Raw genomic sequence first — 16,731 nt, 5'->3', positions numbered from 1 at the left:
TCCACAAAACCGTTCACGTGGAGAATTTTTTTTTTTTTTCAAATTTTTCAGATAAAACCGCCACTTGAGATGGCGGTTTACCTTAAGCACTAAACCGCCACATGAAGTGGCGGTTTGGTCCAAGGAAAACCGCCATTTCATGTGGCGGTTTGGTCCATGGTAAACCGCCACTTCATGTGGCGGTTTGGTCTGTGCCTTGTTTTTTTTCTTTCATTTCCCCTAAATAGTTAATGCAACCTGCATTAAACTAATCCAATACAATCTATTCCATATTAATTAATTACGAACCAGCTTGATTTGAAAAAATTAATTATGAAAATAATGCGAAGATATATTACAATCATAAAAAGTCATACAAAAAGTTTAAATCATATAAGAATATACAAAGTATGTTAAACTACAATCCCTGATCCCTCTTCGTTTGCGCACCGGTTGATGATGGTGTGAACTCGTCAACCTCCGCAATGACATTAAGAGCAGGAGCTCGTCGTTGACTAGTACGCTGATATGTGATGATCCTTTGCTGAGGCGATGGATGTGGAGGAGGAGTGGTGATGGAAGTTGGAGGAACGAATGGCGACATAGTATCGGATGACGATGGCAATCTGGAAGACCGACCTCGAGTAGATGTACGCTGGCGACCTCGTGTGGACCGAGAACTGGATCCTCCGGAAGAGCTACCTCTATGAGCTGAACTCCTTGGAGAAGGAGTGTGGAATGTGTCATCTACCTCGCCAATGATGGGTGGAGTCGGTATGAGATACTCATACCCCGCCTGACTCAATGCATCGATCAATGACGCGTTAATGGAGCCTAGGGTCTGAGAACATAGCCGATACCCCACATCAACTCGCGATGTAGCGGCCCCTTGAATCGTGTCATTGCACTATATGAGCACCGATCGGATGCGCTCAGCCTGTATGTTATCATTATGTTGTTAAAAGACTGACATTAAAGTATTACTATATGTTATGAGTGTTGAAAGAAGACGTACCAGTAACGTAGATGTTGGATGGTAATGTGATCCTGGCTGCGCAAATGTGGTGTTCGTTAGGCGTAATATGGAGATACGCCTATACCAACTCATGTACATACAAGTGCTATGACCTGTGAAGTTATCTCCTCGAACCAAACGAGATGCTCGGTCATTCCACGCATCTACGTGCGATCTATGTCGTAGGACATAGTTCTTGTCCCCAGTCCTTCGATCGATCGCATGTAGTTGAGGTTGGGTGTCACGGGCATGCGGAATAACCTGCTCCAAACCGAATTGACGCATGACACGATCCGGGAGACGTAGCTCGACAATGTCAAAGCAAATAAGTGGACAACGCGATCTCCAAATCTCGTCGCCCGATGTACATATGTGTGGTAGAGCGTCCATCTTAGCCGCTGTGTAAGGCTGTCATGTCATCTGTAATAGAAATCAATATGCTCAGTAATATAAACAATTTATTAATAACTAATACAAATAGTAATCCCGTTGTCGATCAAGTGCGTCTCTGTAGTAGACGAGAGTATGTGGGGAGTGAGATCTCGAAAGATATACGCGAAGCCAGCTGCAAACAAATGAACATTGTTTAACATTTTCATGTATCATAAAAAAGTGCAATTATGAATTTGATTAATAAGTTGAGTGTTGCTACCTTACTGCTAAAGGATCCATCCCGCGACGATGCTGTGACCCTAACACCGGTTCAAAATAATTCGCGTCATCTTCCTGATCACGTTTCCCATCGAGTCGAATCGTCCGAATTATGGGCCTCCCTATATGAATGTGCTCCCATGACCATATCTGTAACAACATCAAGCAGCCACCAAAGTCCTTTGCACCCTTACGAGATGCTCGACATAAGTTACGATACAGATACGCTAGGGTAGCACTTCCCCAACTGTACTCATCTACGCGCTCCAAGTCTCCCAATAGAGGGAGATAGATCAACTGTACCGAGTCGCCGCTCTTGTCTGGAAACAAGATGTATCCAAACAGGTACAAGATATAAGCTCGCGCATGTCTATCAACCGTCACATCATCCATGTCATCCTCTAGCGCGCTAAAATGCTCTCGGAGCCAAGTCAACTTCAATGATGATCCAACGATGATTTTCGGCTGTGTGGGGTCTTGGGGGTTTTCAGGCCAAACCCCTAGTAGCTCATGAACTAATGCTGGTCAATTTCCCTCTCCATGGCCTATTACTGCTTGACCTTCGATGGGTAGTCTCATTATAACTGCCACATCTTGCAACGTGATCGTTGCCTCGCCAACAGTGAGGTGGAAGGTATGTGTCTCCGGTCGCTACCTCTCCACCAATGCAGTGATAAGAGCTCGATCGAGCTCTAAGCTCCCGCCCAACAACCTGTGAATGTATCTGAAACCAGCTAATTCGACTACCTCTTATACCCTGTCATCCACCTCCCAGTGTAACGTACTCGCCTGGTAGTGCTGACAAGTAACCAATTAGGCAGTGGAGCCCTCCCACGCAGCTACGCTCTTGTGTGTCGCCTGAAGTGTAAGCACTGATGGATCAACTGGGTCCGGCATCGCCATGATCACTGTTAGAAGGTTCATTTCAAATATAAAAGCTAAAAATACCATGAATATAGACTAAAACCATTGAACTAACCCTACAAAGTAATAAACTTTCATTGAAGCATTTCATCAAACACTTTATATGCATACAAACCAAATCATAAAATTCAACTACAAATGTGTAAAATGTAACCTTAAATCATGAAAACAAGAGAATGTAACAAACAATCAACATACTAATAACTTCAATTGACAACAATAATGAACAAAAAAAAAATTTGCATATTGAAAAAAAATTAGGGTTTTATTCATACCTTAAATGAGGATGAAAATGATCTACTACACAAGGAAAGGATGGGAATGTAGTTGATTAGTTTAGTTGAATGAGAGAAATTGTATATTTGAAGTAAATAAGAGTGAAGAAATTTTTTTTTTTAAGAAAATACCGGCACCAAGAAGCAAGAAGCAAAGAGGATAATGGAATGAAGAACCAAGCTCGACATTCTGTTTTGTACTGCTACAAGTGGCGGTTTACTCAAGATAATTTTTTTTTTTAATAAAAATTAACAAACCGCCATTTCATTTGGCGGTTTACTTCAGATCCCTAAACAAAACCGCTACCTCATGTAGCGGTTATATTAAAAAAAATTAAAAAAAAATTCTTCAAAGCTATCCTACGTGGACGGTAATGTGGGAATTAGTTTCCCATTTCAAGCAAAATGGGAATTACTTTATAAAAATGCATTATTGTGGGAAATGATTCTAATTAAAATCACTAACAATATGTTTGTTTTAAGAACATCAAATTCATGGCATTTCAACCAAACTAAAGCGAAATTTATTTTATGGTGTTTATAGTCTTTTGTCCTCCATCCTTTAACCTTCTTTCGTCTTTTTTCACTCTTTTCAGGGTATATAGTTTTTTCTTTTCATTTATTTTTTTAGGGGTCGTTTGGTATATTAGAATGGAAATTTAAGAATAAAAATGTGAGATTGTGATAGGAAATTAATTATTGAGAATTGTTAAATTATAACATATTCCCTTATTTGGTATGTTTATGGTAATAATTTAAGAACTGTAATATCTATTGTTTGATAGATGGGAATGAGATTAGAATTAAAATAAAAATTTACCAATTTACCCTTTTGAAAAAATAAAAGGTTTCTACTTTTTTCTTCTTTTACACCATATTTTAAAATAATATTTAACAAGAAATTACAATTGTTAGATACACAAGAAAACATCTAATTTGACGAAACAAAAAAATATAATAACCAAAATATATTATATCATGCTCCAATACACCTTAAAAGGGAGAAAATATTATAACTACCCCCAAAAAATTATAACTAATGACAAGCTATTAAATTAGTAGTAATATTTTCAATTAGACCAACTTTTTTTTTTGATAAAGATCATACTTTTAATTCACGGATAATACTTAACTAATGCCTAATTAGTTTTTCAAAATGAATAGATCCTTAACCACATATTTAACAAACAAATTTGAGTCATCAATTTCTTATCCAGCAAAAATCACTTTATAGTTATTAGGCATAGAGAGAAACAGGTCCTATTTTGTAGCTTCTTGCCCAATAAGTCGAGTAGCCTTCACAACTTGTTCAGGGGTGAGACTAGGAAGTGCACAAAGAACTTGAAATAATTTCTTCCTCGAGTCTTAATTTTTTTCATGAACATCAACTTCATGTGTAAAAGCTTTCTTAATGTCACTTAGAAATTTGAATAAATTCTACCTCTAAAGAATCTAATTCAACAATCTTTCTTTAGTGAGAATGCCTAAAAATACGGGGGTAGATGTTGTGGCACTTTGAATGGGTGTTTGACTAGCATCTTCATCAACTTGTTCACCAGCTACATTTGGATTGCAAGTGGAGTGTTCTTGATCCATACCAATTTCATCCTCTGGACCTTTAACCTTCAATCCTCTAGCCAAATCATTAGCATAAATCTCAACTAGTTTATCAAAGTGCAAGAAACACTTCCCATACAAAGTAGAGGCTTCATCTTGATTCCACAACAAATTTAGTTTTAACGACAAAAGTAAGTAGTTTACAATGTTAAATAATCAAATTATTTGCCTTTGCCCATTCCATAAATACGTCTTTATCTTCAATCACCTTTTTCTTCTCATCATCCCACCCGAAAACACATTCCTGTTTTTGAATGTCTAAAATATTAGAAAACTATTTTTTTCAAGATCTTTTGATCTGATGTGCGGATCAGCTTTCAAATCACAATTTGGTAGCTTTTTAACAATTTCTTTCTCCATGCAAGTTAAGGTAGCCTAAATTGTGACCAGTATCCACTTTCAATCCAAAACTATTCATTTCGTATAGTATATCAACAAGCACAACCTCTTCTTCTGTCGACCATATTGTTTTATCCCTTTTGCTTGCTGAGAATACATTCTTCTTACTGTTCTACATATTCAAAACTTGAAACTTTATCATAATACTTGCAGTCCAATAAAAATATTAATTACATAACCAGTAAATGATGACAACATTTTCAGAAAAAATCATTTCAAGCAAGTATAATGTTCAAAGAAACAACAACAACAACAACAACAACAAAAACAACAACAAAAACAACAACAACAACAACAACAACAACAACAACAACAATAATAATAATAATAATAATAATAATAATAATAATAATAATAATAATAGTAATAGTAATAATAATAATAATAATAATAATAATAATAATAATAATAATAATAATAATAATAATAATAATAATAATAATAACAACTTAACAAAATAAATACTCAGTCTGTTCCTTAAAGAAGTTCCCATTTACCATTTTTAGGTGTTCCATTTGTTGTTTCCGTATAGAATCTTCCTATTTATGTCACAAATTTATGATCCCCACATGTTATTATTAATATTTTTATAACATATTTATATTACTTATGATCCCCACATGTTTCCCACAAACTTAATAAAACTATTTTTGTATTAGTTGAGGTCCCTATATTTTTTTCCACTAACTTTCTTTTAATATTTTTTTAATACTTATGGTCCCTACTTTTCTCCCATTAAATTTAGGGAAATTCCACATGGTAGCATCCAGTTTTAATGAATTGTCAGTGGTAATACTTTTTAAAAAAAATTCCACATGGTAGCATTCAACAATTGCATTTTGTAGACTCAATTAGGAACGGGAACAGCAACAAGAGGGGGGGTGAATTGTTGTTGTTACTAGTTTAAGCGTTTTGCCCTGTTTTTGCGGAATTGAATAAAATAAATAAAGCTTAAACTTAGAGCGAAATAATTAAAAGAGACAAACGATTTTTACGTGGAAACCTTCTAGGCCTAAATAGAAGGAAAAACCACGACCCCTCGGGATTTCTAAATTCTCCACTATGTTTAAGGCAACTCGTTACAATTACATTAAACATCTTACTTCACTCGAAGCGCATCAACTAGGCCAACTCTTCTCTCTTAAATTGCTTCACTCAAAGCAACAAACTTAGCTTCACTAAAAGCTAATTCTCACCACTAGCTTCACTAGAAGCTTTCTCCTTAGCTTTACTCAAAGCTAATCTCTTCTCTAGCTTCATTAAAAGCTATCTAATTTCCCCCTTAGACTCACCCGAGTCTAATTACAAATTCTCTCAAAAACCCTTACAAAGGATAAAAATTCTCTAAAAATAAAATCAATAAGTTGCACAAGAAAATATTATAAATTAATTGGCATTTTTAAAACAAAATTTTCTTGTAAAAATTCTCCCATAATTACGTATGATTTAATGGCTCATACTAAGGCAAGTTTTTATGAATAACCGAGTCTCTTATTTATAGAGCTAAAATCCCTAAGAATAAGGAATATTCCAACCCATTATCCTTAGTCATGGATCAATGAATGATGCTGAATGGATCACAAAACGGTTAATACTTCAGCCTTTGAATAAATCAAACAAACGGTTAAGGCAATCAGTAACCGCTATTCCCTGATAACCGCTGTTCCCTAATAACCGCTGTTCCTTAATAACCGCTGTTCCCTAAAGTAGCAGTTTCTTCAGCAGTAGTTCCTATTCCCTATATTAGCGGCTGAAACTTCATGCTATATATAGAAAACGGTTTGGTAAAACGGTTATCTTTTGACTAATTCTAAAAACGGTTATCTTTTGACTAATTCTTAGAAAATGGTTATTTTTACTATTTTTAGGAAAAGATTATTTTTATTATTTTTCAGAAAATCCAAAAATAATTAAGACCTAACTGATGTTCCTACTTTTTAGTAGATCCAAGTTTATCTCCTAAAAATAAGGAATTAATCTTGAAACCCATACGTAAGGAATTTTAGAAATTCTTTTTGCCAATTAACTTTAATAAACTAATGCAACCAATTAATTTAAATACATTAACTAAAAAATAAAAGATAGAATTTATTAGCTAACGCAAATTGACTTCAGTTTGGGAACACTGCGCTGTCTCCAAATTCCAACTTGCTAGAACATCAAACCTGGGAACAGTAGACTTCCTGTCTCCATTTTACATCCCACGTGATATACTCTTCTAACATCTCTTGAAATCTTTTGACATGTATATTCCCATGAACTAAGCCATAGGTACTATCAACGATCACAATTAATCGGATATCGACCTGCACAAAATCTCTAAACACATATTTGCTAAAGTGTAGTCATCATCAAAACTCAAGAGGTCCAACAAATTCTCCCTTTTTGATGATGACAAACTTTCAAAGAAACTTAAAAATAGAGTAAAACCAATATTGAAGAGCATGTTCGAGATTAAAACAACTCTACATTACTAAGTAAATTAACTCGTTACAATATAATTTACCAAGCATACATTAAAAACAAGTTACTCTATTAATTAGAAATATTTAAAATAACTTAAGCATAATCAAAACATCGGAAGTAGTTTATAACTTAAGATTTCAAATAAAACTAAACAAAACAAAACTTACCAAAATTCTAAGCACTGTAAGAACTTTTATCATAGCATTCTAGTAATCATCAGAGCATATAAATCATAACAATCAAAGTATGTATCTCAGTATGTATATCAGAGCTAAACTTATTAATCATCAGAGCATCAGAGCATGACTATCAGAGCATAGCTACAGTCCTAATGTTCAACAGAATAAATGTATATCAGACTAAGCATACTCAAGCATTATTTAAGTTTGTGCTAAATATTCCCCCTTTTGGCATCATTCAAAAAGAAATGGAGCAATCAAGCCACAGCACTAAACATATAGTTATAGTCAAAGAGAGAATAAGGATGCACATATTAAAGAAACATGATCAATGAATGCAAGCATGTTCAGCAATGATTAATTGTCACAGAAAGTTAATAGCATAAGAGAAAAGTATGATCCAAAGTAGCAAGCAGTACCCCAGCTGGTACAAATGAAGAAAAACAAAAAAAAATTGTTTAGTGAAAGTGATGATTGCAACAAATAAAAAGAAAATAACAGGAGAAATTAGGATGCAGGAGCTTCATCATCTACGTATTCTGTCTCCACCTCTACTGTGTCCAGTTTGGCCCCCAAACGTGCTTCCATTTGGTCCATTTGAGCAGATAGTGAGGCTATAGAGACACGAATTTCATCTTTAAACGCAAAGAAGCTTGACTGCAAATCATTGAGTTTTAGGAGAATGGAGGTTAGAGGGTCAGTGGGAACTGTAGTGTCACCTAAACCTTGATGTGGTGAAGAAGGTACAAGTGATGGTGATGGTATAGGTGACTTTGGTGGTGAAGATGGTTGTATTGGTGATTGTGGTGGTGATGGTATATGGAATGATGGTGTGGCAGGTTTAGGTGAGGAAGGATGGCTTGGTTGTGCTGTTGTGTATGAGGTAGAGTCATCATCAATAACAACAACAGGTTTCTTTCTTTTAGAAGCGAGCCTACTACTCTTCCTAGGGGTTAAACCAGGTGAAGAACCCTCCTCATTTTTCTTTTCTTTTTCCTCCACAGCAACCTTCACCAGTTCCTTCATTACTTCCTCCTTACAAGAGTCTTCCTCCTGTTCCTCCTCCTCAGAATGTCCCTCTGCCTTCTTAGTGGCAGAGGGAACAGGCTCCTCCTGTTCCTCCTTGTTTACTTCCTCCTTCTCAACATTTTCTTCAACTTCTTCTTCTTCATCGGTGTCCTCTGATTGTTCAAAAATGTTCTCAAGGGTCCCATTTTTTGTTAATCTTAGATGTAAATTTTTCAAACATTTTACACCCACTTTGTTGTTTGGACCCATGGGATAGTTTGGACCATCAAGAGGAACACCCAATTTCTTAAATATCCAGGTCAACAGTCCACCATATCCTAACACATTCCTTTTAAAAATACAATCATTTAAATGACAAATCATTAAAGAAGGAAAATTAATCTTGATGTGGTTCGCCAGACAGTAAATCAGCGTAGCATCCCTCAAACTAACCTCACTTCTTTTGGATGTGCGAGGCAAAATGAATCTTCTTGCTATGTTGTACAACAGTTTGTGCATTGGTGATAGCACATTATGACTAACTTTTCCCTTTTTCTCATTCAACCCTAAAAACTTCCACACTAACTTCTCATTTATACCGGAAAAATTAATTTTTGACCCAACAGCATATCTATCAAAACCAGTCGAGGGAACACCCAACCATCCTCCTAAAATCAAGCTTCCTGTTGCTTTCTTGATGAAGACTCAATTTTGGGAGTAAGAGGTGTTGGATAGATGACTTGAAGAGGTTTGGGTTGTTTCATTTTTGGTGTTTGGTTCTTGGTTTTCATGGCGACTTTGAAGAATCAAGAGAAAGAAAAGCAAAGATGAAATGCAAATGAAAATTGTTTTGAAATGCAGTGAGTGAGGGACGGTTTGATGAGTGAAGATGAAGTGATGGATTTAACGTGAGAGAGTGGGTTTATTAATGTGAGAGGTGACGGTTACTTTTAAAGGTTTTAAATGTTCCATTTTCTTTATTTATGCATTTTGACAAAGAGATACGAAATGGAGACAGATGAATTCAATGATTCAACTCCTACTCCTTAAAAATGCTGGGTATATATATTGGATATAATATAAATTTTTTTTTTAATGAAAATAAAAATAAAAATAAAAATAATAAAAATGAATAGGAATTTTATGCTATTACCATCTGATCAATTCAAGCATGCAATCATAAGAGCATTCACAGTTCATACTTTTTAAAGAGTGCGTACCTGATTCTTTCGATAATTGATTTTTCAATCAAGATTTTTGTGGTTGATTGATCTTTTTCAATTTTCATTCTGTCTTTAAGAATCATATATGACACTTTCTTTAATGCAGCTTGATCATGCCAAGTTCCAATCTCATTTTCTCATGCTGTTCCCTTGGAAGCGGTTTAGTCATGATATCTGCTATTTGCTCGTTAGTGTTTACATGCTTAACAATAATATTTTTATTTTCAACATTATCCTTAAGAGAATGATGCCTAATGTGAATGTGTTTTACTCGTGAGTGATGCACTGGATCTTTAGATATACATATGGCACTGGTATTGTCGCAATAAATAGGAACACATTCATACTTAATACCAAAGTCTCTTAGCTGCTGCTTTATCCATATCATTTGGGAACAGCAAGCTGCTGCTGCTACGTACTCAGCTTTAGCAGTTGATAATGCAACAGTGTTTTGTTTCTTGGAACTCCATGAAACTAAACATGAGCCAAGAAATTGTACCATACCTGTCGTGCTTTTTCTAATAACAAGATCTCCTGCATAATCTGCATCACTAAAACCTTTCAAATCATAAACATCACTTTTGGGATAAAATAAGGATAAGTCGTCTGTTCCCTTTAAATATCTCAAAATACGTTTTACTGCAGTGAGATGTGATTCTTTAGGGTTAGATTGAAATCTAGCACATAAACCAACACTAAAAGAAATATCGGGTCTACTAGCAGTTAGATATAATAAAGATCCAATCATGCCTCTATACATAGTTTGATCAATATTTGTTCCATTCGCATCTTCATCTAATCTTATATTAGTAGCCATGGGTGTATGGTTGGTTTTAGCATTATTTAAGCCATATTTCTTGAGAAGTTCTTTTATATATTTTTGTTGGTGAATAAAGATACCATTAGCTATTTGTTTAATTTGGAACCCAAGGAAAAAGTTTAGTTCTCTCATCATACTTATTTCAAATTCATTACTCATTAGGTTAGCAAATTCTTTACACAACAGTTCATTGGTGGCTCCAAAAATAATATCATCAACATATATTTGAACAACTAGAATATCAGAACCTCTATTCTTAAAGAATAAGGTTTTGTCAATTATGCCTCTTACAAAGTCATTTTGAATCAAAAACTTTGATAGTCTTTCATACCATTGCCTAGGAGCTTGTTTCAAGCCATAAGGAGCTTTATCAAGCTTGTAGACATGATCAAGACATGAGGTATTTTCAAAACCTGGGGGTTGTTCAACAAAAACTTCTTCATCAAGAAAACCATTTAAGAAAGAACATTTCACATCCATTTGATATAATTTAAAGTTCATAAATGCTGCAACAGAGATTAAAATTCTAATAGCCTCTAACCTTGCTACCGGAGCAAATGTCTCGGTGTAATCAATACCTTCTTGTTGATTGTATCCTTTGACCACGAGCCTTGCTTTGTTTCTAACAATTATTCCATGCTCATCTAGTTTATTCCGAAATACCCATTTCAAACCAATTACCTTTTTGTGTTTCGGTTTGGGTTCCATGTGCCATACTTTATTTCTTTCAAATTCAATTAATTCATCTTGCATGGCTACAACCCATTCGAAATCCTTTAGAGCTTCTTCATGATTCTTGGGCTCGAGTGATGATAGGAACGCAAAGTGTGCACAAAAGTTTCTCATTTGAGATCTAGTTTGTGTTCCTTTATTCAAATCACTTATAATCAAATCAAGAGGATGATAATTTTGATATTTTCAAGGTTTGGGCACAAATTCTCTTGTGGGAACAGTAGCATGTTCTGGTTCATCAGCTTGATTGACATTCTGTTCAGCTACTGGATCAACTTGCTCGTCTGTGGGAACAGCTGTATTGGGAACAGTCTGCTGGTCCCGTTGAACTGGCAGTTCCAGATTATGATCAGGCCTTTCTGCTTTGTCTGGAAACGGCTGTTCACGTGCTGTTCCTTGATCTTGCACTTTCAATTCTTCATCATCGTCCTCTAGATTTGCAAGACCTATCTTAAAATTATTTGTATCCTTTCCTTTGGTGATTATCTCACCCTTCATATTGTCACCGAAGGTTACTGTTCCCCCATCATAGGCTTCAAGTGAGAGAAACTTAGATTTGTCACCCGTCATGTGCTTGGAACACCCACTGTCGAGATACCATGAGCTGTTCCCCCTCACTTGGACCTGAAAAAAAAATTAATGGTTAGTTACAGGAACCCATGCTGTCTTGGGTTCCTTGTTGATTTTACAAGAATCTGTTTTCTTCGTCCAAACGTTATCGACATAATTTCTGTTAGAGACAGTGTACTGTTCCCTTTTGGTGCACTGGTCCTTCAGATGGCCAGTTCCTCCACAAAAGGAACAGATTCTGTCTCTAGGGAGATCAACGTAAGCCTTTTTCTCCTTGCTATTCTTAAAGTGATCTAGGCGTTTTGAATTTTTACTTTTAGCTTCTTAAATCCATTTAGGAGTAATTTTGATTTTCCCTTTTTCTCTTGAATTTAATTCAAGTTTATCATTATGTTATAATTAGGTTCTAGATTCAACTTTAAATTTTGAAAATCATTGCACATTTCTTTAGTAGATACAACATTCAATTCTTTATTCAAGCCTAATAATTTCTATTGCGACGACTCAATATTAAGAATAACATTTTCCTTTTTAATTCTCTCCATATTTTCCTTTAGAATTATATTTTGGTCCAACAAACCGAAAAATCTGTTTTGGACATCGTATCTAAAGGTGTTTATATAGGAGACATGGTATTTGCTTACCTTGAGTTCCTTTTCTAATTGGAGACACTTAACATTACAACTTTCAAGTTTGGCTTGTGTCTCCTTTAGCAACTCTATTAATTTATTTTTACTCAATTTGGATGGATGGACAGAAAATGAGTTAGAAGAACATACCTGCTTTATGGCAAGGACATTAATTTCCATCTTCTAAAAATCTTCTTTTTCAAATTCGGTTATAGGTTCGGGAACAATTTCATGATTGGAGTTAGTAGTGATTACCTCAAAGTCTCCAATTTTGATGACTCTCCAAACTTGATAATTTTTCGATTTGATGAAGATCTCCATCCTATTCATCCAATAAGTGTAGAATTTTCGTTAAACATGGGTGGTTTTTGAGTAAAATATCCTTCTTCCATTCGCTCGTTCATAATTGACAGTTTTTGGGAACACCAGGATTCTGCCCTCAGGGTTTCCTGATCTACTGGGAACAGAGCTCTGATACCAATTGTAGACTCAATTAGGAACGGGAACAGCAACAAGAGGGGGGGTGAATTGTTGTTGTTACTAGTTTAAGCGTTTTGCCCTGTTTTTGCGGAATTGAATAAAATAAATAAAGCTTAAACTTAGAGCGAAATAATTAAAAGAGACAAACGATTTTTACGTGGAAACCTTCTAGGCCTAAATAGAAGGAAAAACCACGACCCCTCGGGATTTCTAAATTCTCCACTATGTTTAAGGCAACTCGTTACAATTACATTAAACATCTTACTTCACTCGAAGCGCATCAACTAGGCCAACTCTTCTCTCTTAAATTGCTTCACTCAAAGCAACAAACTTAGCTTCACTAAAAGCTAATTCTCACCACTAGCTTCACTAGAAGCTTTCTCCTTAGCTTTACTCAAAGCTAATCTCTTCTCTAGCTTCATTAAAAGCTATCTAATTTCCCCCTTAGACTCACCCGAGTCTAATTACAAATTCTCTCAAAAACCCTTACAAAGGATAAAAATTCTCTAAAAATAAAATCAATAAGTTGCACAAGAAAATATTATAAATTAATTGGCATTTTTAAAACAAAATTTTCTTGTAAAAATTCTCCCATAATTACGTATGATTTAATGGCTCATACTAAGGCAAGTTTTTATGAATAACCGAGTCTCTTATTTATAGAGCTAAAATCCCTAAGAATAAGGAATATTCCAACCCATTATCCTTAGTCATGGATCAATGAATGATGCTGAATGGATCACAAAACGGTTAATACTTCAGCCTTTGAATAAATCAAACAAACGGTTAAGGCAATCAGTAACCGCTATTCCCTGATAACCGCTGTTCCCTAATAACCGCTGTTCCTTAATAACCGCTGTTCCCTAAAGTAGCAGTTTCTTCAGCAGTAGTTCCTATTCCCTATATTAGCGGCTGGAACTTCATGCTATATATAGAAAACGGTTTGGTAAAACGGTTATCTTTTGACTAATTCTAAAAACGGTTATCTTTTGACTAATTCTTAGAAAATGGTTATTTTTACTATTTTTAGGAAAAGATTATTTTTATTATTTTTCAGAAAATCCAAAAATAATTAAGACCTAACTGTTGTTCCTACTTTTTAGTAGATCCAAGTTTATCTCCTAAAAATAAGGAATTAATCTTGAAACCCATACGTAAGGAATTTTAGAAATTCTTTTTGCCAATTAACTTTAATAAACTAATGCAACCAATTAATTTAAATACATTAACTAAAAAATAAAAGATAGAATTTATTAGCTAACGCAAATTGACTTCAGTTTGGGAACACTGCGCTGTCTCCAAATTCCAACTTGCTAGAACATCAAACCTGGGAACAGTAGACTTCCTGTCTCCATTTTACATCCCACGTGATATACTCTTCTAACATCTCTTGAAATCTTTTGACATGTATATTCCCATGAACTAAGCCATAGGTACTATCAACGATCACAATTAATCGGATATCGACCTGCACAAAATCTCTAAACACATATTTGCTAAAGTGTAGTCATCATCAAAACTCAAGAGGTCCAACACATTTATATTTTTCGTAGCTTTAAACGCACAAACACGTTTGTCCATTGTTACCCATCTATTTTTGAAGAGCAGGTACTAATTTCAATCACATTGATTCCCAGTTCATTCGAAGAGCAGCAGGCCTATGGATGCTCTAGTCTCATTCCTCTGAGTGCCAAATGCTCTGTTACCTGTAGCTTCCGATGTTGTTTTGGTTTGATAGAACGTTTCCCCACAGTTATTAGCCATATGTCCCTCCTTGTGACACTTGTAATATACAATCTTCCCATTACTGTTTCGGCCTCGATGATCTTTTCCACATAACCTACATTTCCACTGTGTCGGCCTTGCTACAGTCTGAAACGACTTCTTTCCCGTCTTCTTTTTCAAAAATACGCTCATACTCCAAGGCTTGATTGTAAAATCATCAAAATCTTGGTATCTAGGAGTGCCTTTTTGGATCCTGAGGTTCAGACCTTCGAAAAATCTAATTGCCTTGCCCCGATCAGAGATCACTATTTCGGTAGCGAATCTAGCCAGCTCTCTGAACTTACTTGCGTATTCAATCACTGACATAGTTCCTTGTCTCAGAAACAAGAATTCATTCTCTTTCTTTCTCTGAAGCGAGGGTAGGTAAAATTGATCACGAAGCTTCTTTATAAATTGTTCCCAAGTAGAATCTATAACAGTTTGTTTTACAGTCCTCCACCATAATTCAGCAGTGCCTGGTAAGTAGAATGCGGCTAATTTCACTTTCATCCTTGACGGGCAGTTTATGGCCTCCAATAGTTTCTCCATTTCTGCAATCCAATCCTCAAAGCGAACTGGATCAGGTTCTCTATCATATTTTGGAGGTTGATGACTAGACAATCTCTTATAGAATTTCCCTTCATCATCTTCATGGGAATGACTCATCTGCTTCTCCATTAAGTTCAAAAGCCTATCATTATTTCTTTCCATCATTCATAACTGATTTTCTAGAGCCTGAACTCTTGCATCTTGCGTCGTATCTTCAGCAAAATCGTTCCTCGTCTCCAAAGGTTCACCTCTTGCGATACACCCTCTACCACCACCTCTTGGCATCCTTTAATCAAGTAGAGAAGTGTTGCATTAGCAATATTTTAAATCGCAAATCACATTTTTTTAAGCACATACACATAAGCACGTCGTTTTTACATAAAAACAAATTTCATTTAAAATACTAATGATTTTTTTTTTTCAAAAACGTAATTTATCAAGGAGTTTCCTAGTATCGGATAAGAAGATCCGACCGTTCGAATAACGTTGGCTCTAATACCAAGTGTAACGGACAGTTCTTTTCTAAGTAGGGGTTTAAAGTAATATAATAGTAAGTAATGCTAAGCGGAAGTCTATCGAACCGTGATTATTACGAAAAAGAAATAAAACAAAACAGTATTTTAAAAAAAAAAATGAAAACTTAAATCATTAAAATAAAATTTTAATATTACATGTTCCTTTAATACATAATTATCGTCCATAATATAAACTACATACATATTATATCCTAATCTCACATAAACAATACAATAGCTTCTTAATAACTTCATGTAAAGTTACCTGCAGCATTTGCTCCCGAAATATGGGAACAGCCGACGGAAATCGGTCAGTTTTAAAAAAAACCGAGTATAAAAACTTACCGCAACTATACAAGTATAGAAAATATATGCATTGCAATAAGTAATATGCAAAGATAAGTGCATCACAATAAATGATATGCAAGGTATCTTATGTATTATAGGGAATTCATTTTAAGATTAGATTTATTTAAATATATTAAACTTCTAGTCCTTCTGCTTGAGTACCAGGGCGTGATTTACTAACACTTCTACTTGAGTGTTAGTGCGTGGAATCTGATTACTTATTTAATGAATGCAACACATATGATCTTTGTTTGATATATGTAAGGGCCTGTTAGGGTGAGATAAAACCAAAGCCCCTAACTTAGTGGGAGTCGTCACTCCTCCAGTACAATGTTACTCGAACCACAGATCAGGTTAAAAAACTTTATTGTGTTCGCCGTATTTTACGTGCCGGAAAACACGTCCCACGTTTTTTACATGCCGGAAGCATGGTTCGGCATTTCCTTACTATTAAGCCTTTTTATTATCATATTACTGTTTTCATATAAATACGACATTAAAATAACATATAATAGAAATTTATTTATAACAACTTACGTATAAATAATCATTTATTATTAAAGTAAAATGGGTCTTTAGTATTTATTT

General features: G+C 35.0%; 1 protein-coding gene across 1 annotated transcript; it reads right to left on the bottom strand.

The window, feature by feature from the left end:
• Positions 1–14,605: 14,605 nt before the first annotated feature.
• On the bottom strand, positions 14,606–15,442 carry LOC130810811 (uncharacterized). Its single transcript, XM_057676935.1, has one exon. The coding sequence runs from the start codon at positions 15,440–15,442 to the stop codon at positions 14,606–14,608; it is 837 nt and encodes a 278-aa protein (XP_057532918.1).
• Between the last annotated feature and the right edge of the window lie 1,289 nt (positions 15,443–16,731).

The sequence above is a fragment of the Amaranthus tricolor genome, chromosome 4, assembly GCF_026212465.1.
Source record: "Amaranthus tricolor cultivar Red isolate AtriRed21 chromosome 4, ASM2621246v1, whole genome shotgun sequence".
NCBI classification, from domain to species: Eukaryota; Viridiplantae; Streptophyta; class Magnoliopsida; order Caryophyllales; family Amaranthaceae; genus Amaranthus; species Amaranthus tricolor.
This window is presented reverse-complemented; position numbering and strand designations above follow the sequence as displayed.